This window comes from Glycine max, chromosome 9, assembly GCF_000004515.6.
Source record: "Glycine max cultivar Williams 82 chromosome 9, Glycine_max_v4.0, whole genome shotgun sequence".
Taxonomy (NCBI): domain Eukaryota; kingdom Viridiplantae; phylum Streptophyta; class Magnoliopsida; order Fabales; family Fabaceae; genus Glycine; species Glycine max.
This window is the reverse complement of record NC_038245.2, coordinates 48,109,725-48,132,727: the sequence shown is the minus strand read 5'-3', so window position 1 is coordinate 48,132,727 and position 23,003 is coordinate 48,109,725. Positions and strand designations below refer to the sequence as shown.

Sequence of the window (23,003 nt, the reverse complement as noted above, 5' to 3'; positions counted from 1 at the left end):
AACGCAAAATACTAGTGTCCCTTTCTGAAAAGTAAAAAGCAAGAATCTCATAATTTTATTTATGGTCCTCTCAAACCCCATCTCAATAAGGGTCATCGATGGTAAATATTTTTCCTTCTCATTGTTGTCATATTTTTCAATCATTGCAATTTATTTTTTTTCTTCCAATTAGTGAAGTTCATGTTAAATATTTCTAAAAAATTATGTGATTCTTTCCTATGAACATAACCTACAATTGGTGATGGCGGTGGTTTGGTTCCACAGAACGCAATTGTTGGGTGTGTTGAAATAGGGTAAAAAGGATATAATGGGTAATAATAATTTTAATTAGAAGAAAGGGGGCTTACTTAGCAAACAGGCAAGTGTATTTAGCGAGATCCTTTTTCTGGAGTGAGTTGTGGGCCTTTTAATATTCAACCTTGGAGTTGGGCTGACCAATGAAATTTGGGCTTTTGCTTCCAGCATTCCAAATTGCTTCCTATACCTTTTACGGAATATTTTTTTTACCTTTTGCATTGGTTTTTTTGAAAGCCAAAAAAGGGGGTGCATTCTGAAATGTAAGTGTGCATTCCAGAAGCCAAAAGGGGTGCAAGAAGCAACAACCTCAAATTTGGTTTTGTGATTCATGCAATTTATTCTATAAAAACAGGGTAAAAGTGACTGGTAAAATGGAATTTTAAATAGGAATGATAAAAGAGTGAATTTTGATGATTCACCTAATTAGACCAAATGGCTTGGGTTTTAACATTGATAAATGCCATTTTTTATAGTACTAAAATGTAGAATAAAGGAAGATTGACTTGTTTTGTTGATCCTAAATATCTTAAGATAAATTTGAGTTAAGCTTATTCACAAATCTATTCAAACCTACATGGCCACATCACTCTCATTAAATAAAAGTGAGAACAACATATCTAAAACTCATTTAAATTCATAAAGTTGTTCTATAACCTTCCTATAAACCTTTCTCTATGCATTTCAACTAGCTTTAGGATCAAACTAATAAATAATCTCTCATTTGATGAGTTGTGTTACAATGAGGAATCATATCATCTTTATTAAGAACTTATGGGTGGCAATATTAGAACTGTCCAATGAATTAACTTATGAGTATATTCAACATAATTTCTATATAGTAGGTTACTTAAAAAAACAATGCATTCATATCCTTGGTTGATATAACATGACTTACGTAAATGATTATTTATTAAAATTCAAGTTGGATCAAACCTTGGTTAGAGAGAAGAATGAAATTGAGCATATTTGTAACTTTAATTAGTCGTTTGGGTTAGTCTTGTTTGAACAGGTCCACAAAAAATAATTCGAATCAAATTGACCCGCAAAAGAGAATTATTATTGGCTGCAATCATTTTTTCTTTTTGCCCCTACCATTTAAAAACTAAGTGATTTTAAACTTAGTTGCACTTAAAATTTTATATATTTAAGATTTAATTATATTTATAATTCCTAAAATTTATGTAAATTTGTTTTCAATCCCTTAAACTAAAAAAATTATCTCCTATAATATCATAAATTTCGTTTTAGTCCCTATCCACTAATGACATTAATGAAATGAGCTTATCTAACTGAGGATGCGGCATTACTGATTTGAATTTTGATATGACAAGTCAACATCATTAAATATCTCGTTGATCCTTTAAGTTTGGGTCAAGTTTTTTTAAACCCCAAATTTAGAAGTGATTTTTGAGTCCCTTAAATTTAAAAATGATTTCCTTAGTTCCAAATTTTTTTAAAAAAATTAGTCCCCTTAATTTTAAAATAACTTATTTTTGTCCTCAAAGTTAAAGTTGAAATCTATTGACATGGTTAACAATATATTTTCAAGTGGTTTAAAAATATGATCTATGACAATTTTAAAGTCCCAAAAATTAATTAATGAGTAATTTTTAAAATATGTTTTGTGGTGGTTATAAAACTTCAAATCCATTAAAGCTATATAAAAAAAAAAAAACACACACACACACACAACTCAATCTGTCTTTCAATACCCAAATCAAATTTTCAATCTTCAAAATTTATTCCTCTCACACAAGGAGCAGAGGAAGGAGAGAAAGAGAGAATAACTGGGAAAGTTTACTTTTATTTTGCAACTTTTGTCTTGGTTTTCAATCATGTGATATTTTATTGCAGGTTCTTGGAATGATGTTTTTAAGGTTGCTGTTGCACTGTACATAGTAGGCACATTGGCGTGGAATATATTTTCAACTGGGGAGAAAATTCTTGATTGAAGATGTAGCCTTTATAACCATGGAAATATAGAAACAGATGACCAAACATGTATTGGAAGATTAAATTCTCGAAAAGTAGTAAAAAGAGACACCATGGAAGTTTTCACCATAAACCATGGCCTTTATAAAAAAGTGTCTCCAAGAAATCTTGGATTAATTTTGTACCTTTTCCACATCAATACTCCTCTAAAGTGAGTTTGACTCTAAGAAGAGTTAGTAAAAGTGTATCTACCCTTTGATTTTAGTAAGTTAAACTTACAATATACTTTAAATTAATATTAGATAGTAAATTTTTACTTGCTTACTTTATACTTTATAGCGAAACTCACTTTACTGTGCTTTTCCCCTTTTGCCCATGCCTTTGATCCATGAACTTAAATGCTTTCCGTATCGAAAGTCGATGGGCAGTTTCCTCTTGTAAAACTTTATCTAAGCATACACGAGCTCAACAAACATGTTATTTGAGAACACTACTTCATGACATACCTGGATGGAAATTAGATTATTCAGCTATTCTATTGTATCTCTCTAACAAGGACATTTGTATCTTTATCTTTTTCTTTGATCAATATTTTTAAAAAAATAACTGACCATTTAACTAATAAAAATACTAGTTCATGATTTATTGATCTAGTTATAATTGAGTTTGTGATGGAATAAAATTTTTTATCATGCATAATTTATTAAATTACAAATTAACAATATCACAAAATAACAATAAATTAAAGTTGATCCAGGGACACAATATCCATAAGTTCATATTACAATATAGTTCATATTACAATAATTTCGACACATTAATCACTTAATTTATACAAATAAAAATGCTAACCTTATCATTAATCACCATTATTGGAATAGCTGTAAAAAATGCTCTACCATTGTGTAATTTGCTTAATTTGAACCGATTCAATTGAAAGTCCCAAGCTAACCATCTTTTAAGCCCAACAGTTTAAATAGTTTCAGTTCATTAATAGATGGTTCAGTTCATGATCAGACCAGTCTCACTAATTGGTTTCCCAATACTACTTCAACATGTGCACATCTTTCATTCTAGTGCTTACATATAAACAAATTCAAGAATTTTCCTACTGATAAGTTTTACAATACTTGACAACTATAAAGATGCCAACAGTAAAGACTGATTTCAAAGATTAAGGTACATCTACAGTGCTCTTTATACGTTATGATGTATTCAAATTTTCAAGTAAAAATGTTTCCGAAAGTCTACAACTCAACATAAAACCAGCAAGAAATGTCAGAAAGAGTTGTCTATTTCCCCCACATTAAACATCCATCAGACCTGGGTCACATTCCTTTTGGCACCAACACAAATTTTGTGCCATATCACAATTTTATTTCAGGATCTTTACCACTTACAATCTGCAATATTAAAAAGCTTTTTTGGCAAAATATTAAAGACATGGAGAGTAATAAACCAAATCCTAATAACTCAGTTGTCCATTGTAAAATGCTCAGTCCATCCATCCCATGAACCGCCATGTTCACAATTATCCATTCTATACCGTTGGTTTTGCTTCAAGCATTCATAGGGGATTCCAGCCATTTCATGTTGATAACAGTAGGGCATAGTAGAGGTAGTATACACTCTTGGCAGATATATCACAGACAAAAGCCAACCAAGCTTTGAGATGCACCGATGTCAAAGATTACTAACTTCTATACAAATACTTTGATAATGGGAACTCTAAGCTCCTTGCAACCTGCTTAACAAAATTGAAAGCATCATTCTTTGTTGATGTATATTTTAATCTCCTTACATAAACAATAACAAAGAATTTTGAGGGTGTTAGGTGAGACAAAGATGTCACCTTCAAAGCAAGGTCTTCAGATATGGTTGATCGATACCGGGTTGAGCCTTCAATGGGACAGCTTCTTCCTTTAAATATAAAATTAGAATTGCAGAGACTGGATAGCTGCAAAAGAATGTCAGACATCAGTCCACCATTGCCACCTTCAACTCCTAATCCATCATTATTTTGTTCCTCCTCGTCGGATGGTTCTTCTGCAACTGATACAAGGCATTGAAAGATGGCTAACAACCTCTCCAATGGGAAAGTTCCGGGTCCTTTCATTAGTAGTTCCTGTTCTAAAGTTTCCTTCCGTTCCTGCGCTTTCTCAGAGGGCCTACACATGAAAAAACACAACTCGGACATGAAACAGAAGCAAAAAAGGTACTGTGGGCACAAAGTTAACTTTTAACATCAACTACAAAAGAATAACATCCAATCAGACAATAGTTAGAATTTTAATTCCTACAAAGACAATAACGAAAAGGAAAACATGTAGGGGAGGAAATTTGCAATGATAAAGAGTATGGCTGTAACAAAAATCATATGCTACTTTGTTGTCAGAAGAACACATTTGGTAACAAACCATCATACTTACTTCCTCTTTCGTTTCCGATTATCAGAACCACCTTTGGAATCAAAAAGTGAAGCATCAAGAGTTGCTGGGTTTCTGGAGGCAAGGAATGCTGAAATCAGAAGATACTTTGCACTAGTAGATATATGAAAATCAAGACTGACAAGCTCTTTAGATTGCTCCAATCTCCTAAGATTTCCCTTCCACTTTTCCTCTTTACGGGTCTCAACTTCAGTTGAAGAAAGAGATGAAACCTTAAATATCTCATTCAAAGAGGAGGCAATATGAGGGTTGATATGAGCAAGCAGCCTTCGCTTCATTTCTTGATTAGGAGCAACTCCCTTTCCCTTATCACTTAAAGGTTCACAATATTTTTCATATAGTGGCTTTAAGGCAGCAGATAAATCATCAATCTGCTTAGTAATTCCACAGAAAGATTTCAGAGATACACTGCAAGACATAAAATAAAGTCTTCACTATATGACATCATGTAAAGCTGAAAATGGAAAGTTATACAGGGATTAAATATCTTACTCCAGAAATGAGGAATATAGCTTCTGGTTCACTTGGTTTCTCAATAATATTTGACGAATATCTTCTTCTGTGTAATCAGGAAAGTAAATGGGGATAGGCTCAACATAGCCCATGTTAGAGTAAAAGGTATCTGGAGAAGTACTGCTGATAAAAATCAAACCCACCTCAGGCGTATTTAGCAGATCATAGAGATTAAACAGCAAGGGCAATATAGTAGAACTCTTATCCCACTCCCTAACAAGCTGAAAATTGTCAAATACCAAGTAGATCATATTTCCAATTTTCCCTTGAGTCATTTCATTTGAGATCAACTTCTCTGACTTCTCCTTCAGATTGCTTATAACATTGGTCAATGCTTCTCGAAGAAAATTGACAAAATCAGATGGTCTTTCACAGCGTTTTGCATTCAAATAACCATTGGCAGCATTTTTTCTGTGGAGAAGTAGCTGATTTAGAATAGATTCAAACAAGATGTTCTGGTTATAACATGTCCTACAACTAGAAAAAACAATAGGCCTGTTGAGATGCCTGAATAATTGAAGAATGATACTGGTTTTTCCGGTAGAAGAACTTCCATATACGAACAAAGGAAGCATTGGTGAATTCAAAGGTCCCAAATGACGCACAACTTCAAGAATCTGGCTACTTCTACCAGGAAAGCTAGAAATTATGTCATCTAGGCTGATGGGATCTCCCCCAACTAAAAGGTCATTGATTGTTAGAGGTTCAAGGCTAGTTACTTTTGCTGCAACTATGTTATTTGAAGTGGATGGAGACGATGAAGCTGAAGACCTGGTCATTCTTCTGGGAAGTTGTTGGGTTTTATCTTCATCCATTGTTTCTGCTGCTGAAGATCCTTAACTTCTGATCAATGAGGGAACAATCAATTATAAATGAATTTAAAGGATAAAGCAATAAGTAGGAATGCCAATTGTTGGTTGTAGAATTGATTATACCAAGCATACAATGGTGACCCAAAACCCAACCCAATATCATAAAAATAAAAAATAAAAATCCAACCCGGCACAAATATAAGAAATCCATATTATTATCAGCTATTCAGTCATATTAGCACTCCATACATCAGAAAATCACAACCACCCTCCTCATCCCTCCCAAAGAAAACAAATTCAATGCAATCTTAGGGTCTTCAATCCTTTATTTCAGTGGCATCAATTAACGTATGTACATTATCCGATCCATGAACACTCAAGCAAACATAAAGTTGACTATAATATATAATCACTACTACGCTGAGCAAATTCATATAAAACATCAATGCTAGACAATAAAGAATTTTCCTATAATGAAATAGAAGTTTCCTAAGTCTGAGAATTTCCGTGATATCTAGCTAAAACAAAAAAACGGAAAATACAATGCGTAAATGACATTAAGTTGGTTCCAACAACAACCGAATCACAATTTTCCACCTAACAATTTCCCACCTTATATATAGAAAAATATTCAGAGAAAATTTCCAAATAAGTTAATATGTGGAAAACATAAAGGAACCCCGTCATACACAGAAGAGAAACACATTGACGTAACCCTCAGCATGGTTTGAACTCCTGAATTGAGTGTCTAACTCGAGAACATATCTGAATATCAATCACATCATAAATCATAATGTGGCTGCCTATCTAAAATCAATCACATAAGCGATGGATGAAAGATACAGAGTCTTTTACTTTCATTTGTTCAGAACAATACAATACAGAGCAAGACAGGTTCACGAACGGAAACGCACCTTTTCAAGTTTGAACCGCGACGGCGGCGGAAAAGCACTGCCGGAACCGTGACGAGCGACGATTTTATATTATATAAGAAATAAGAAATAAATAGGATCTGCGGAAAAAATAAAGTAAGATAAATGACTTTTAAGAGTATGTTTAAGGTTGCACGCTGAACAGTGATGGCGCCAAAACCAATCGACGCGACCCGGGAAAAAACTTACCTTTGTTTTATCGCCACTGCTCATATTTTGTTTTATTTTCCTCCCTAAAAACAAATTATGTTTACTATTAATTACAGAAATTGCGAGTTGTGGGGCCTGGGGGGCCTCTCATGTGTTACATCACCTAACACATTAGCAAACATGTTTCATTAACGTGTGTAATGTGTATAATATAATGTTTTAAAAATTAATTAAGACTTAAATATTTTTTTTATAATTTAGTGTTTTTTCATTTCCATATTGATTTTTGTTTTACTACTTTTTTTTCCTATGTAGAACGCTTTGGACAGTATTGTTTTAATGTTTAAAGCACTTTCTTTGTTGTTTAAGGATGAAAAATAAAATAAATACATTTTACAATGGTTAAAACAAAAAAATATTAAATGACAGGAAAAAAAATTATTTAAATCTTAAATAACACCGTTCCTGTTGGTCATAACCTTCACTGGTTGGAATCATTAATTAACACAAAAAAATTTAGTGTATTTTATTCTTACTCACATTTTTTAACAAAAAACTTCTCAAAAAATCACTTATGTTATGATTATTTGAAACAAATACACTTAAATATTAGGACCAAGGCCTCCTATTAAAGTTAAGTATCGAAGATTCTTCTTTGTCTTATTCATTGATTCAGAGTTTTTATACACAATTGTATGTCTACAACTGAATGATAACTGCTATAACTGAATGATAACTGCTTCTAGTTGACCTGAACATTATCATAGCTATCCCTATGACAGGTTTCCATGGCAGAGCATTATCGTGGTTACACGAAGTTCTTCAAGTGGTCAGGTCGTGCAGTGATCCCCTTGGCCTATTGTTGCATCTTCTTCCTAACAAAATACATCTTATTGATATAAGTATTACTAATTAATTCTTTTAAGTCATTCTTAATTATATAATCTTATACCTACACAATCAACTATAAATCCCTCTCTTTTAAGTATGATTCGGTAGACACGGCATTTCGAGTAATTTCTAGTGCAACGTTATACACTACTTGTCAAGGCAACGTGGCTCCTTCAAACTTCAAAAAAAAATTTGTTCATCCTCTCCCTCCTGCTGTAACATTTCTCAACAGCTCTCCCCGACCCCCACACCTGTTGAGCTACTAAAATTTGTTAGTGTAAATTACACTACCTACTAAAATTACACACTGAGGATACAGATATTATGACTGGTTGAGGGTGGGGATGTAAACATCACTTGTGTTTACAATCCTTGTTTATAATATTTCTGAATTGAAAAAAAAAACGACATCCTATTCGCATAACTCGAGAGTCACATGGGCTTCAACAAGATAAAGTCATGAGTATAAAAACCAATACTTGCATACAATTTTGTTTGTGTATTTATGCTGGTCGGTTTGCAAAATCTACAAGTTGAATGTGTTTAACTATTGAGTGTAACAACCAATACTTGCATACAATTTTTTTTAAAAAAAATAACTATTTTAAAAGTAAGAAAGAAAAAATATAGAATAAGCCATCAATTTCATCCCCAAATAGTATCCTTTCTACAATGAAGTCACCAAAATAATAAATTATATAAATAATCCCTCAAATATACAATATTTGAAGAGAGAAAGTAATACTTTGGAGGGTAATGCACCAACCAAAAAAACACTTTAGAGAATAGTACATTCTGAAAGAAAAAAGCAAGAGACCAATTGATGAATTTTTCAATACTTGGAAGATTACTCAGATTTCTAATGTTTGAGAGATTAGTTATATAATTTCTTACTTTAAAGACCATTTAGGAGAGAGAACAATACTTTGTAGATGAAATTGAAGGTTTATTAAAAAAATATGTCTTTGTGAACTGACTCGTGATTCATTTTGAACCAGTTCACCAATCAAATATTTTGCATGAAAAAAAAAAAGCATGAGGTCGATATGCGAACCAGAAATGTGGCCCCTTAATCATAAATCCATTTAAAAACAAGCTAAAGAAGGAATCAACTTTGCCATTTGAACCAACTCAATATTGACGCTTGAGAATAAAAGAATAAAAGATCCACAACCATACACAGTTGCACACATAACTTGATCAAAATTTCACATAGGTCGCATTTCATTAATTTGTTTTCAACAATTTTTTTCAAGACTAAAAGAAAAAAAAAAGGTCGCAAGAGTAGTTGTTTTCATGTATGTGATGCCTTATTGAACAATATCTATCAATAATTCATAAGCATGTGGTTTCACTCCCATTAGCGAGACTCTGCAGCCGTTAGAGTCAAAGGAAAACTAAACACCCACATTAAAGCAATCACTTCATTTACATCTTTTTGTGTTTAAACTGCCAACAATTTCACATAATCATAATACATAACTTACTATGTTGAATAACTTCAAGAGCTATACATTGCTAATCGATACAAAGAAGAAAATCCACAACATAAAATGTTTGAACATTGGCATTCATAATTGGGAAAGGTCAACCAATCCTAGTACCAAACCTGCATTTTACAAATGTAGCACTTTTCATTCTCAACCTCTCCGACATACAATTTTTCGTCATCATCTTCAATTTTAACATAAGGATAGGAGCCACGTGCACTCAAACACCTTTACCTTAACTTTCACCAGAGGAGCTTCTCCTGATCAAGGAGCCACGGCGGTTGCCACCAACAATCACATCTTTGAGCCGATATATGGGAGCAAGCACCCTGCTCCTCGCCTGTGGAAAGGGTAACAATTGGAATCATTTTTGAAGTATTAAGAGGAATCAAACAGGGCAGTTAGATCATTGAACCAAAAACAAATTCATGGCTATCTTTCTACCGATGTAGTCCGGCAACAAGTTTGCACAAAATACCTTTAATTTGCAGTGATATTTATGCTTCTCTACAGGATAAGGAAATTCAAAGATATAGTTTTTGAAAAATTTACTACTGCTAATAATATTCCTCAAAATCTAATAATAGAATTCTAAAGTGCAATAAGTTCATTCTTGTATAAAAATCAATACACATGATCATTTGGTCTTCAGAGAAAGTTTCCTCCTGTAAAGTTACCAAAGACATTGAACAATCTTCAATATCATTCATCACTGATTCACTATACAGCCACCACTGGATTTTGTCCGGTGTCATGACATACTAGTTATAGACAAGTCCTTTGTACATAGTTAGAAATTAGAAATTTTGAACCAAGAGACTAAAAAACTGAATCAAGTATATTCTGTATAACACATTCAAGAACTGGTTTATGTTTTACTTTTACACTTTCACTTTTATAGAACACTAGTGCTTTATAAAATTGCTTGTGACAACCTTACCCCATTCATTGAATGCACATATTTAGACCATAGATAAACTAAAATATGATAATATAAAATGTTTCTAAGAGGAACAACTGATGATAATGGATATACCTCATCATTTATACTGATTTGCCATTTAAGTTGTAAAGCCCTTTCATGCTGCCAGCGTTGGCCAAGCATTACAAGGCCCATCACAGTAGCTGCAATGAAAACAGACCAGAATGCATTTGCCTCTTTTGCATGAGCATATAAGGAGGCAGCTCTCCGCTTCCACCAAGCTCCACAAGGAAGATCTGAAGTGTTGTATTCGTTATCTTTGGACAAGTTCTTTGACAGTGACAAATCAGGAGATACATTTGAACCTTGATATTCCATTTCAGTTGCTTCAGGATCAACTATGCTTTCACCATATGCTGTTACGCCACCAATAGCTGTTTCACCCTCAAAAGAAGTGTATTTTGCAGGGTCATACATACTCTCCCCCTTTTCAGTCAAGCCAAATGCTGGTAGAGTTGTACCTTCCTCAAACTGTTTACCACGAACAGATAATCTGTTGATTTTCTCGTCAAAATACCGCATGCCCTCAAACTCCTCTGCAACTTCTAATCCTGGTAATGTCAAGTTTTCTTCATCCTTTCCACTAGGTATGGTCACTTCTTCAGGAGTCTCTTCAGAGGCAACATCTTTGTCTCCAAAATCATCATGAATCTCACCATAGTCAGGTTCCACGGGCAAGTTTTCATGCTGACTGGGTGGAAAGACAAAGTGTCTAGACATGAATAAAGCATGTGACGTTTCTCCTTCATCCTGCCCATATACATCTTCTTTCCCATCATCCTTCATCTCAACTTCATCAGGACCAGGAGCAGCTGCATATGTTGATGCTGTGAGAGATACAACCTCCCATTCATTCCCACGAGATGTCTTATCCCCTCCATCCTCATTGTCTGCCATCTTTCGTCTTCATCAGAACAATGATATCAGAATTCTAATTCAACTCAGAGCAAACTTAAATGGATACAAAAACATACATACACAACAAGCATAATATACAAGGGGAACAAGGGAGACGATTTATCGGAAAAAAGAGTATGATTTAATAAACAAAATAATCTACAAGAAAACTGTCACTCCCGAATAATTAAAAAAAAAAAGCTAAAAAATTCGCAGCCATGTGCAGAGTCATTGGATTGCGTATGTAGAAACTAGAAAGGGTTGATAATGATGAGTGCAAAAAAGCATAACTTATTTATTATTATTTTGTGTGTAAATGTGCATGGAGGTAGCATTGTTCAACTTCTAAAGCATCAAACACATCAATACCAAAATTCTAAATCAACTTCATATATAACAAAAAGGCAAATTTTCAACAACAAAAAAATCTTGATGCAATTTTTGCTATCACTTATAGACAACAGCATAATATAAACAAAACTTAAAAACAGCCCAAATTTCTTGCAAAAGATTCCATCCACCTATTATATTTAATTTTCATTCCCCCTCATGTTCAATTCAAAACCACCATGAAACGAAATCCTAATCTCTTCACCAATTACAAATTCCATGATAATTTTCCATCCTTACACCCAAAACTGATCATAAGTCGAACAAATCGAACAAGCTCCACCAATCCACTGAACTCAAACGCCAACACATGCACAGTTAGTTACGCAACAAAAAAACCACAAAACAACACCCCATACAAAGATCCAGACACGGCACGAATCACATATCACAAAAACCAAATCAAACTCAAACCCTGAAACAGCAACCAGCACGGTATCATCATCATCATAAACACCAGGTTCCAGAATCATCCATCCACGATTTTTTTTATATCCAAAATCAACACAAACAAAGATTATTAAAAAAAACAGAGAAAGAGAAGGGACTCACGGAAGCTAAACGCGAAATGATCTGCGAAGGAGCAGAACGTGGGTAGTTCGATGACGATGAGGTTGAAACTGAGAAGAAGAAGTTGCTTCGGGAAAATGAGGGGGTTGGCTTTTTATATCGATGATTTGTTCATCGGGTATGTTACCGGCTATAGCAGGTAGAGTGAAGCGTGATGAAAGTGCGGAGTTACCGGTTATTGTCCTTTGCGTGGTATCAGAGACATGGGATCTATATATAACTGAGGCGCCCTCTGTTCAATCCAAATCCAAACCAAAACTGTAGCACCACTGCCACTACAAGATTTTTTTAGAATTTTTATCTATTTATTTTTTTAAATACCGTGGTTATTACTATTTTCATTTTAGATAATCACATAGTATTTTTTTTTGGAAGGGATCAAAAATTTTAAGTGTGACTATCACATAATATATTTTTTTGGAAGGGATCAAAAATTTTAAGTGTGACTAAAATCTTACACTAGTAATTAATTTTATAATTGACGTAAAAGATTAAAACTTAATATCAAGATCTAAATTATGATGATTGAAAAAAATATTCAATAATAAAAAACTATTCTCTCTTATATAATTTGTATTTTTTTTAGAGGAATAAAAAGTAAGTAACATAAATGAAACCTTAATTATTGTTCAAGACATCAGCCTAGCTTGCTTGTAGCATGTTTGGGTGACAGGGTGAAAGAAAGTCATTATTGTTTTAAAAAATTACTTATTTTTTACATAATTTTAAAAGAATCGTCACAATTTTTAAGGGCATTCAAGATAATATTAATTATATACTTTAAAATCACGGTCTTGACTTCTAGATTTATTCATCATTACCTTGGAATTAGCATAGTTCAATCTCGATTCTCAAACTAATTAAGTGATTTGGATAATAAGTAGTATGAACTTTGTGTGTAGAAAGCACAAACAGTGTTTAAGTGATTTGGATAATAAGTAGTATGAATTTGTGTGTAGAAAGCACAAACAGTGTTTTAAAAATTGAGCATTGGGTGGAAGTAAAAAACTATGAAAAATAAATAAATAAATTTGAGTATGGATCAGACGGTGACACTTGAACCAATCACTTTTTTGTGATCTTCTATTTGTTTGTCTGATTTCTTTTATCATAATGCGTGCATATATGCAATTCAATTGGAATCTTGATTTTTCTATTCGTTTTTTGCTTTTATATATAAATATTTTTTATAAAAAGTAATTTAGTGGTGACTTTTTTTTAAAAAAAACACTAAATTCTTTTTTACTTTGTTTAAATCATGTAATGATATGTTAGAAAAAGATGTTAACCTTATGTGGGTAATTCAATTGTAATGTAAGAATATATAATAAAATGAAAAATCTGCTAACGAATATATACTTATTAGCGTTTATGTCAACACTTTAAAAAAAAAAAAAACAAATTACTTCTAATTTTTAAAATGCGTTCAAAGAATATATACTTATTAGCGTCTATGTAAAATCATTAAGTTACCTTTAAAAAAACTATTATATAATTTATTTTTCTGCCTAAAAACTATTATGTGATGTAATTGCATAAATAGACACCCCCGGGCCCCTTAATAACATCACAATCATCTAATGTGATATTTTTATAAGATTTGCAAAATTACCTAATCGATAGGTGTGATTGGGCAAGCAGAAAAAAGAAAAACAACAACATAAGTCTCTGTAATATATATAATTATGGTTATAAAACTCTCGAGTTAATTCGTTAATTTTTTTACGAGTTTACGAGTCCATTTGTGTTATACGAGTAAATTCTTTTTTTAATAAACTCTATAAACTCTCAAGTTTATCACCGAGTTAACTAGTTAACAAATTAACAAAATTATACCAAAATATAAGTCATTTTTTATTATTTTCTGTTTGGCATTCAACATACCTTCATAAAATTCTCACCTTTAATAAAATCACATTCTTATTCTCTAATAACATCAAACTCTCGATGAAAATGATCTATTATTATTATAACATCTACAAATTATTGTCTAGTAATGATGTATTATTACTAAACTTGATTATTTAAATATTTTGAACTTTATGATTTACTGTTTTGCTTTATTATATTGTTGAAATATTTAATTAGTATGTTATTTATAGATATTTTGTTATTATTTTTATATGAAATAGACTCGTACGAGTCTACGAGTCGAGTCTATAAAACTCACGAGTCTACGTAAACTCGTCTGAGTAAACTCTCGAGTTTGATAACCTTCTATATAATCAAAGACAAATTTGATTCCTTCAAAATAATTATTAAACCTTCAATATTTGATATGCCTAAGTTATACTAGTAGCCAATTATCACATGATGGTTGATAGTGAATGTCGGCCATTGAACTTACTGTGCAAAAATTTAGGATGCTCACCACGTTTTATGCAATTGACCGGTTTTGAAAGAGATTGATTTTAAATTAGCATATGAAAATTATCTTTAACATAAAGAAGAGATTTCATGAAATTAACAAAGTTTTGTTATTTTTTTTTTATTAATCCTCTCTATAAAATAAGTAAATCTTACTCTTAACATTATCATTTTTTGATTGTATCGAAAATTGATCTTTAGATATATTGATTATCAAAAGATGAAGATCATACACCAATGATAAAAATCAAATATCAAAGTTATTGATGATAAAGATTGAAAATAAAATTATTAATAGTTGAAATCGAAAACTAAATCATCAACAATAAAGACTTAGAGAAAGTTTGTAACAGTAATAAGTAATTATAATTTGTAATGAACTTATATTTTATAATAAGGATTGAAATCAATAAATATCATGATACCCTAAGTCTCCATGATACTCACTAAAGTTAGTGCAATATTTTCAACTATTTTTTTTCCATTAATAGAGTAGATTCTTTTAATAACATTTTTCTTCTTTTGATATTAGTTTCTTCTTCCTATAACACCTTCTTTTTATGTATTTTTCTTCTTTTTATAACACCTTACTATTAATACTTTACAATGTATGTTACTATTTATCAAAAAAGTAAATATACTAGAGTGTTATTTAAAATGCTTAAAGAACAAAAAATAAATAAATTTTATAATGGTTAAAACGAAAAAATTACACAGACAAAAATAATATATATATATATATATATATATATATATATATATATATATTAAATTACAGAAAATGAAAAATGTATTTAAGCATAAAGTTTATCTTATTTTAACTTTTGATTTAAGGTTTAAAGTTTATGGTTTAAGCCTAAATTTTATCTTATAAATTAAATTCATCATTTAAAAAATATATCAACTAGATTATTAGCGAATGTATAGTTAGGAATTAAATACACCATTTATCTTCAATTAATTTTTAAAAGTTTCATGAGTTAAATGGGTTCACGGTACATAACATTACGATGGTAATAATAGATTAATTCTCAAATACATGCATGAGAAATTCAGGACCAACATATCAATCTCTAAAAATGTAAACACTCTCCACTGTAATTTCTAAAAATCTTTGTTTCCTGCGGTAATATTCCTGCCTATCAACATTTCCTACAGTATATATATATATATATTTCTCAAACTTATAATTGTGTGTTTGGGAAAGCGATTGCAAAATTGTTTATAAATGAAATTAATTTTATAAAATTATTTTGAAATAAGATGGTTTACATTTGAACAATTTTTTTATCCTAAAAACAAGTTTGTTAAAGGATAAATTTAGTGTGTATTTTAAATTTTAATTAAAGACTTTATACTATAATATTAATTAAAGTTTTACCTTAATAATTGAAGCAGGAATTGGTCACAGGTCCTTTGCCCTCTAATCAAATTAAAACTGTTTGGAATATCTTAATCTTTTAATCCTTAATCCTTGTTTTTTATTCTTTATGGAAAAGCTATAAACGTGTAGGTCTATAATCTAGGATAATTTATCAAAAAAAAGTCATATGATTCACAACATATTTGATTATTAAGGATTAGATAAAATATTAGAATTTATAATTGGTTCATGATCAAAGCGTTATTTGACATTTGTTGAATCACGAACAACTAGTGGTGTAGCCAATGACCTTATGGTTCTTTCTGAACCGAATTTTCTTTATTACACAGTAAGACCTTCATAGTTAATTAGAAAAAGAGAAGAAAAATTATGTGTAATGGCTAGGTGTATTGGAATCATAGCCTTCTTATAACGTGTTAACCTACTAGAGTTTTCATTATCTTCTAATGAGTCTATGTTGACATCTGCTTATTTAACTACATATCATCTTATTTAGTAGTCTAACTGTTAATCGTGAAAATTGTATTGATTCTTCGAAGGCAGTTGATTATTATAAAAAGGATCAATTTTCACTAAATAATTTTATTAACAAATAATTATTTAAAGATGAAACATGAAATTCATTTTTAATTGCAAGTTCTTTTTCATCAAATAAACAATTTCATAATTTTTAACTTATCAGATAATTGTTTAATATTTAATACATATTGTGATATTGAGATTTCGATAAAGATATCCATATATAATTATAATTATTTCATATAGTGGTTTGTAAGATAGTTTCTAAGTAGATTTTATAATAGTGTTTTTGAATTAAAAGTTAATTTCGATAATCATTAGATTTCGACAATAATTCTAATAATAACCAGAAGTAGAAATTGGAATAAGAAAAATTTCGAAAAGAAATGATTATTGACAAAAGTAAAAGGGTTAGAAAGATGAAGTAAAATAAAGAAACATGAATTCATTAAAAGTGAAAATGAATACATACTAGATGACCTTCTGAATTAGTAGCCAATTTCAATATGTAACATTATGGGTGTTTAAGGGATTAAGTTATAATAATTCAATCCAACAAAAATTGACACCAGAAGTCTTACTTATAAACTCTTAATACTAATGGTCGAATTCTATAATTTTGACACATGTACAACATTATTCCTAAATACACAGGTCAAATGTTATGTGATGACTTCATATAACTTCTTTTATAACTGCTTCAATTGACATTTTGAAATTTGAAATGGTCCTGATTTTAAGCGCTTTTAAATTACACGCGTGCTTTAATAGAGTCGTAAAAAATATCAATCTTTGTCAAAATGAATTCTTTCTATAACTAATACAATCATCTTGAATTTTACTCCACACATTGATCATTCTTTAATGTATTCTTTGTTTTCCTCCTAAACAAGTTCATTAAAATTACATAAGTTTTCTAATTTAGACAAATTTTACACAATAGAATTAACACTAATAAACTCTCTTAATTTGATTATATAAAATAAAACACACTAATAATAAATAAATAATATAATTTTTTTATAATATTAGTTTACATTAATTATTGAAATAGAAAATTCTAAAAAAAATTAGCATAACATTCAGAAGTATTTCTGGCTTCACGCATTAGTGACTTGACTTGCTTTTGGAAAAATAAAAATAAAAATCATGGGTCAATGGTATTGACAATAATTGGAAAAAAGGGGAAGAAATATCAATTTCTTTTTTGAAGGGATCAATTCTTTTGATATTCCCTCATCTATTTTTTCTTTTTTCGTAACTTTCGTAGATGATTATGTTATTCGAGATATAACCAAACATTAATGTAACCGAGAGTATTGTCACTTAACCAAAAATGAACTATTTTCATTGAATTAATTTTTATTAATGTTTACTCAGCATTCATCGAATCATAATTTAATGAGTAGATGAGGCGATGATGGCCATCCCATATTCTTACAAATATATAGAAGGATTTTTTTACAAGACAAATATATAGAAATATATAGAAGTTGGTGTTGCTAAATTTTGACCTTTCGAAATATCGAAAGTTTATGCATCTAATTACTCTGGGTTGAAGTCTGAATCAAAATAAGTATGATATTTAAGAAAAAAAATTATTTCAAATTTTTTTTTTTTTTTCATTTTGAGTCAGATTTCATCACAGAGTAGTTGTTTTTTCTTTGTTGCTTAATTTTGACCTTTCTAAATTTAATTGTTTTTTCTCATTAATATTGATAATAAATATTATTTTAATTTAAAATTTAAAATTAAAAAATATTTTTTTCTTGTTAAATATGAAAATATGTGTAAGATAATTGATGACATTTAATTTGAGAAGAAGGAAGTAGTATATTACTTGCTTTTTGCATATTCACATTACATGGTACAAATTGTAAACATTTTGAGTGTAATGGTAAATTGTAAGGTTTTATGAAGTAGAGCTGCCGTCCACCTCAGTACTTTTCTTTCCAATTCTCAAGTCATAATCAACACGACGTTTTTTCTTTATTCAATCAATACGATGGTTTGTCATTATAAATTTATGGTTATTAATTTTAAAACAAAAAATACTTAATATGTAAACTCCTTAGTAAATGAAAAATTGCTTAAAAAAGTAATTTGGTTAAATCACAAGTAATGATTATTGAAAGAAAAAAAATGGACTTCTCAAAACCAAAATTTAACTCCAACAATTGCTAATGTCCATACTTCCATATCTCATTTCATCTAATGAAATCACACAAAATTTAGACGCATTGTTCTTAACCTTAATTATTTTCAATAATCATTGAAAGGAAAAATTAATTTTTGGGTAAGATTTCAATTGTATTTAATGCCATTATAACAAAAAGACTAATGTGACACAAAATTAGAAGTAAGAAGATAATATTGAATAAAAAGACAAAATCAAAATTAATCTTAAATTTGGCCATATTTAGCTTCTTTTTTTTTAGTGTACAAATAACTTTAAAGTATTTTTTTTAGAAGAAATTACTTTAAAGTTAGAACTCAATATTTTTTTATAAAATAAAGTAAAGATTATTTGACAACTATTAAAAGCTTTTTTTTATAGAAGAACTTAAAAGCTTTTTGGAAATTAAAAACTTCATTTCTTTATTGCACGTCGATTAATTCAGGATAAGAGGAAGAAGTTAAGATATGCAGTTTATCTACAAAAGTTATTTCAGTTAATTTTTAAGCTATTTTTGCTCTATTTTTTTTACTGCCCCTGCTTATTTTGTAAAAAATAAAAAATAGGGCTTCGTATTTTTTTTAATTGTAGTTCTTATTTTTTTTTTTATTTTAAAGATAAGAAAAACTAAAAAAAAAAAACCCTGTGGTGTTTAAAACCGGTTCGGTTCGTGGGCACGCGTTTCGATTTCCCACGAAGAAGGAATGAGGGACTGTTTTGATGGCACCAAAATGCACACAACATTTTCAGTGAAACTGAAAGGGGAAAGAAAGAGAGTGAAATGGGGGAGCTTTACGCGATGGAGTCATCTGCGATAGCTGCGGAGAAAGCTCTCTCTCTGCTCTCAAGGTTGGTACCTCTCTGTTCAGTCTTCATTCCACCCAATTTTTTTTTTCAATATTTTCTTATTTTTCTTTCAATTTTGTTTTTCTTTTGCTCTTTGAATTCACAAGAATGCTAAATCAAGCTCATGATTAATACTCTGTTTGGAAATTTGCAGGCTGCCAAAGTGAGATGGCCTGGTTTGTTTGATGGGGTGGATTCAGCCACAGAAGATTGGATTATTGATCAGATGCACACAGTAAAATATATTTGAGTTGACTTAGTTTCAGTTGTTATGGATTTCAAGCAACTCTGCTATGGTTTTGCTATGTTGGTGGTTTTTTTAATTTTATTGGAAAGAATAGCAGTAATTGGTGGAAGCATGACAGGAAGGGAGCAAGAAATAGGCTTGAATTTGCATGTAGTTTGACTTTTTAATTAGTTAATGTATTTTAGGAGGCATTTGATTTGGAATCTGGGTTTAGACTTTATTGGTTTTTTGATTTTGAATGAAGGTTCAAATGCCTGTTAAGTTTTGATTATATAATGAGGCAATTTGGAACCATGGAAATATATTATTCTATAGATTGTAAGCATGCAAAGGGCAATTGACCAAAAGACCAAGAATACAATGTGCTTTGGTGACTGAATGTAGATGTGAAGTAGAATTTTTTCTTTCCTTGTACTATAGAGCCCTGTTTGGAATTGATCTAAACAGGACCTAGAAAGAGAATGAGAGGGAAAAAGTTATTGCATACTTCTTTTTATTGGCTATTGTTTGTTACATTCTGGTCATGAGAGCAATAGATTTTATCTGCTTGATTGCTTCAATTATAGATTTCTATTGTAGATCTTTAAACTATTTGGTGCCATGAAATTTTTATAAGTGTTTTCAATGTAACGACTATTGCATATGGAAGCATGTTGGACTAGTTTTTGTTTTAAAGATGAACTTCCATTGTTTTTCATGCCAGGTGCGACCAGTAGTAGAAACTGGATATGAAAACGTTTTTACTTGTGAGATTGTTGCTTGAGAGCAGAACACCGTCCATCCGGAAGTCTTCGGTGGGTAAAATGCTTATGGCTCTGATTTTTATCATTAGTTATCACATAGTAGCAATTGAAAACCATGTCACTGGAACTAGGTTTATAGTTTATGATGATGCCAGTGGTCTTGAATCTGCATCTGCTTTCAAATAACTAGAATGGACTCTGGATGGTTGACTGATATCATAGTTCTTGTGCAAGGTTGCAGAGGGGCTAACAGTTGAGGGTATATTGGAGAACTGGTCAAAGTTGAAGCCTATTATCATGGAAGAATGGGATGAGAAGAGGAATGATCTGATAGATCTTTTTGGAAAGGTCAGAGATGAATGGTTGGAGCAGGATTTTGCTACTTGGATTGGTGCAAACAGGTAGTCCAATCAAACCTCGTGATGGGACTAACTTTATACACTTTCAAACATACTCTTTACTGTTAGCTAAAATTTATTGAGGCTCAAAAATGATGTAGTTCTTTCTCTCTGTTTAACGAGTTTAACTCATACTTTCGGTTATTTCCAATAAAATTTGCCAATAGTAAAGTGTGTATTGAATAAATTCGTATTTCCATTTGAGTTACTAGCACTCCACTTTATATAAATAATAAATTGCCAGTGTAATGTTGAACATATGTTACTATACTATCCCAAGCCAACTACTTGAATGACTTGAAAATGGAGGTCTTTTATAGAAGGTTGGGGAAGTAGGACATGTGTCATTTTTTTTATCAACTCATTTTTCTTTCTGTTCAAGGATTTCCCCTTTACAGGTAATATTCCAGAAGGAATCATTTTCTGTAAGCTTTGAAATTTGAATTCTGGTTATGCTTCTGACAATGTTATTACATTAAGCATGTTGGAATCTTGCTGCATTCCTGTTGACTGAATATTTGAATCTTATAAATCATTTTATGCAGTGATATTTTTCTTATATTATTTTCACATATCATAAATGATGAGATTTTCTATTATTAATTGGCAATGGTTTGTCTTTAGATTATATCCCGGTGTTTCTGATGCATTAAAATTTGCAAGCTCAAGAGTGTACATTGTAACCACAAAACAGGTAACTTTTTCTCTTTTCCCCAGCACCGGGAAATAATCCTAACAATAGATTATTTTACTTTCAATATCAAGCAAAATAAGAGGGGACAAAGATTATGAGCCATTGTCCCAATAGCATGAAAAAGATATATCAATTTCTCATCAATCCCTTTTGTATTTTTTTGTTTTCTACAATTTTAGTACCCAAACCCCTTGTTTCTCTTATTTCAAAGCCACTTTGCTGATGCTTTACTCCAAGAGCTTGCCGGAGTGGCTATACCACCTGAAAGAATATTTGGCCTTGGAACTGGGTTAGTATTTGATATATTTTACCAAACTAATGCTGTGGAATATTTATGTTATGTCTGTTTTCTTTTTCTTGCTTTATTTGGATAAAAAATCATTTTTACTGGACTATCTTTAACTTACTTGCAGTCCTAAGGTAGAAGTTCTGAAGCAGCTTCAAAAAAAGCCTGAGCACCAAGGACTGACACTACAGTAAGATATTGCACTTTAGCTGTAAATAATGGCATTTTGGTTGTTTATTTATATGAATAAAACTCTGCCCTTGCTTTTAAAGATGGTTCAAGTGAAATTAACTCCAGCTTATCTGAACCAGCTTTGTTGAAGATCGGCTAGCTACCTTAAAAAATGTCATCCAAGAACCTGAGTTAGACCAATGGAATTTGTATCTAGGTACTTCTCTCTACCTGTTTATGATTTCTGCACCCTCCTTCATTTTGTCCTTGTTCCCATTTTGTGCATTATTTCGTTTGTTTCCCTAATGTTTAGTGTAGTTGATAAGTTGATTGTTTGGATCAGGTAATTGGGGTTACAACACCCGGAAAGAAAGAGAGGGTGCTGCAGCTATCCCCAGAATTCATGTTCTTGGGCTCTCCGACTTCAGCAAGAAGTTAAAATAGGGGTCTTCATTTCATTGGATTGTCAACTGTCAGTCATTGAACCAAATATTTTTCTTCCAACTCATTTATAAGCAATAACAAGTTTCAATTGAACACAATCTTTCTTCTCAGAAATTCTCTCCTTTTTGTCTTGTGAAGCTGCAATAATTCGGTCTGAGAGCTTTGCTGTCTTTACTAGCCCTGCCCAACTCGAACTTGAATAAGATCGATCAAACTCATAAGTTACAGTAATTTGTATCCTCTTAGAAGAAGTGAAAATTGCTGAAATTCTTGGGAAGTGTCAGACAAATTCCTTACCAAAGTCCATAGTCACAAGGTTCCTTTAGGTGTAGTATAAGTACATCTGTAAAATCAACTGTTTGTTGAACCAAGTAGTATATTCTTCCTCCCATTCTCTCATAAGCTGAAAATTTTGAAAACTAAAT

The 23,003-nt window shown here is 31.1% G+C and overlaps 2 protein-coding genes and 1 pseudogene across 2 annotated transcripts; 1 reads left to right on the top strand and 2 right to left on the bottom strand.

Moving 5' to 3' along the window:
• Positions 1-3,505: 3,505 nt before the first annotated feature.
• Positions 3,506-7,384, bottom strand: LOC100782175 (origin of replication complex subunit 5). The gene is made up of 5 exons (XM_006587782.4): positions 6,916-7,384; positions 5,169-6,032; positions 4,659-5,084; positions 4,082-4,397; positions 3,506-3,973 (listed from the first exon to the last, which is right to left on the bottom strand). The coding sequence occupies exons 2-5, from the start codon at positions 6,002-6,004 to the stop codon at positions 3,923-3,925; spliced, it is 1,629 nt and encodes a 542-aa protein (XP_006587845.1). The 5' UTR covers positions 6,005-6,032; positions 6,916-7,384; the 3' UTR covers positions 3,506-3,922.
• Positions 7,385-9,384: 2,000 nt separating this feature from the next.
• Positions 9,385-12,487, bottom strand: LOC100808551 (ATG8-interacting protein 1). Its single transcript, XM_003534509.5, has 3 exons — positions 12,286-12,487; positions 10,501-11,350; positions 9,385-9,804 (listed from the first exon to the last, which is right to left on the bottom strand). The coding sequence occupies exons 2-3, from the start codon at positions 11,341-11,343 to the stop codon at positions 9,700-9,702; spliced, it is 948 nt and encodes a 315-aa protein (XP_003534557.1). The 5' UTR covers positions 11,344-11,350; positions 12,286-12,487; the 3' UTR covers positions 9,385-9,699.
• Positions 12,488-19,530: 7,043 nt separating this feature from the next.
• LOC100808022 (uncharacterized) lies at positions 19,531-22,855 on the top strand (annotated as a pseudogene).
• The last annotated feature ends 148 nt before the right edge of the window (positions 22,856-23,003 follow it).

Excerpts from the sequence above, each read along its gene's own strand:
- LOC100782175 (XM_006587782.4), bottom strand. The coding sequence starts at position 6,004 with ATGGATGAAGATAAAACCCAACAACTTCCCAGAAGAATGACCAGGTCT. Across the intron at positions 5,085-5,168 it reads CTATATTCCTCATTTCTGGA|TGTATCTCTGAAATCTTTCT; the intron begins GTAAGATATTTA and ends TATGTCTTGCAG. Across the intron at positions 4,398-4,658 it reads AATCGGAAACGAAAGAGGAA|GCCCTCTGAGAAAGCGCAGG; the intron begins GTAAGTATGATG and ends TTTCATGTGTAG.
- LOC100808551 (XM_003534509.5), bottom strand. The coding sequence starts at position 11,343 with ATGGCAGACAATGAGGATGGAGGGGATAAGACATCTCGTGGGAATGAA. Across the intron at positions 9,805-10,500 it reads AAATCAGTATAAATGATGAG|GCGAGGAGCAGGGTGCTTGC; the intron begins GTATATCCATTA and ends CCCTTTCCACAG.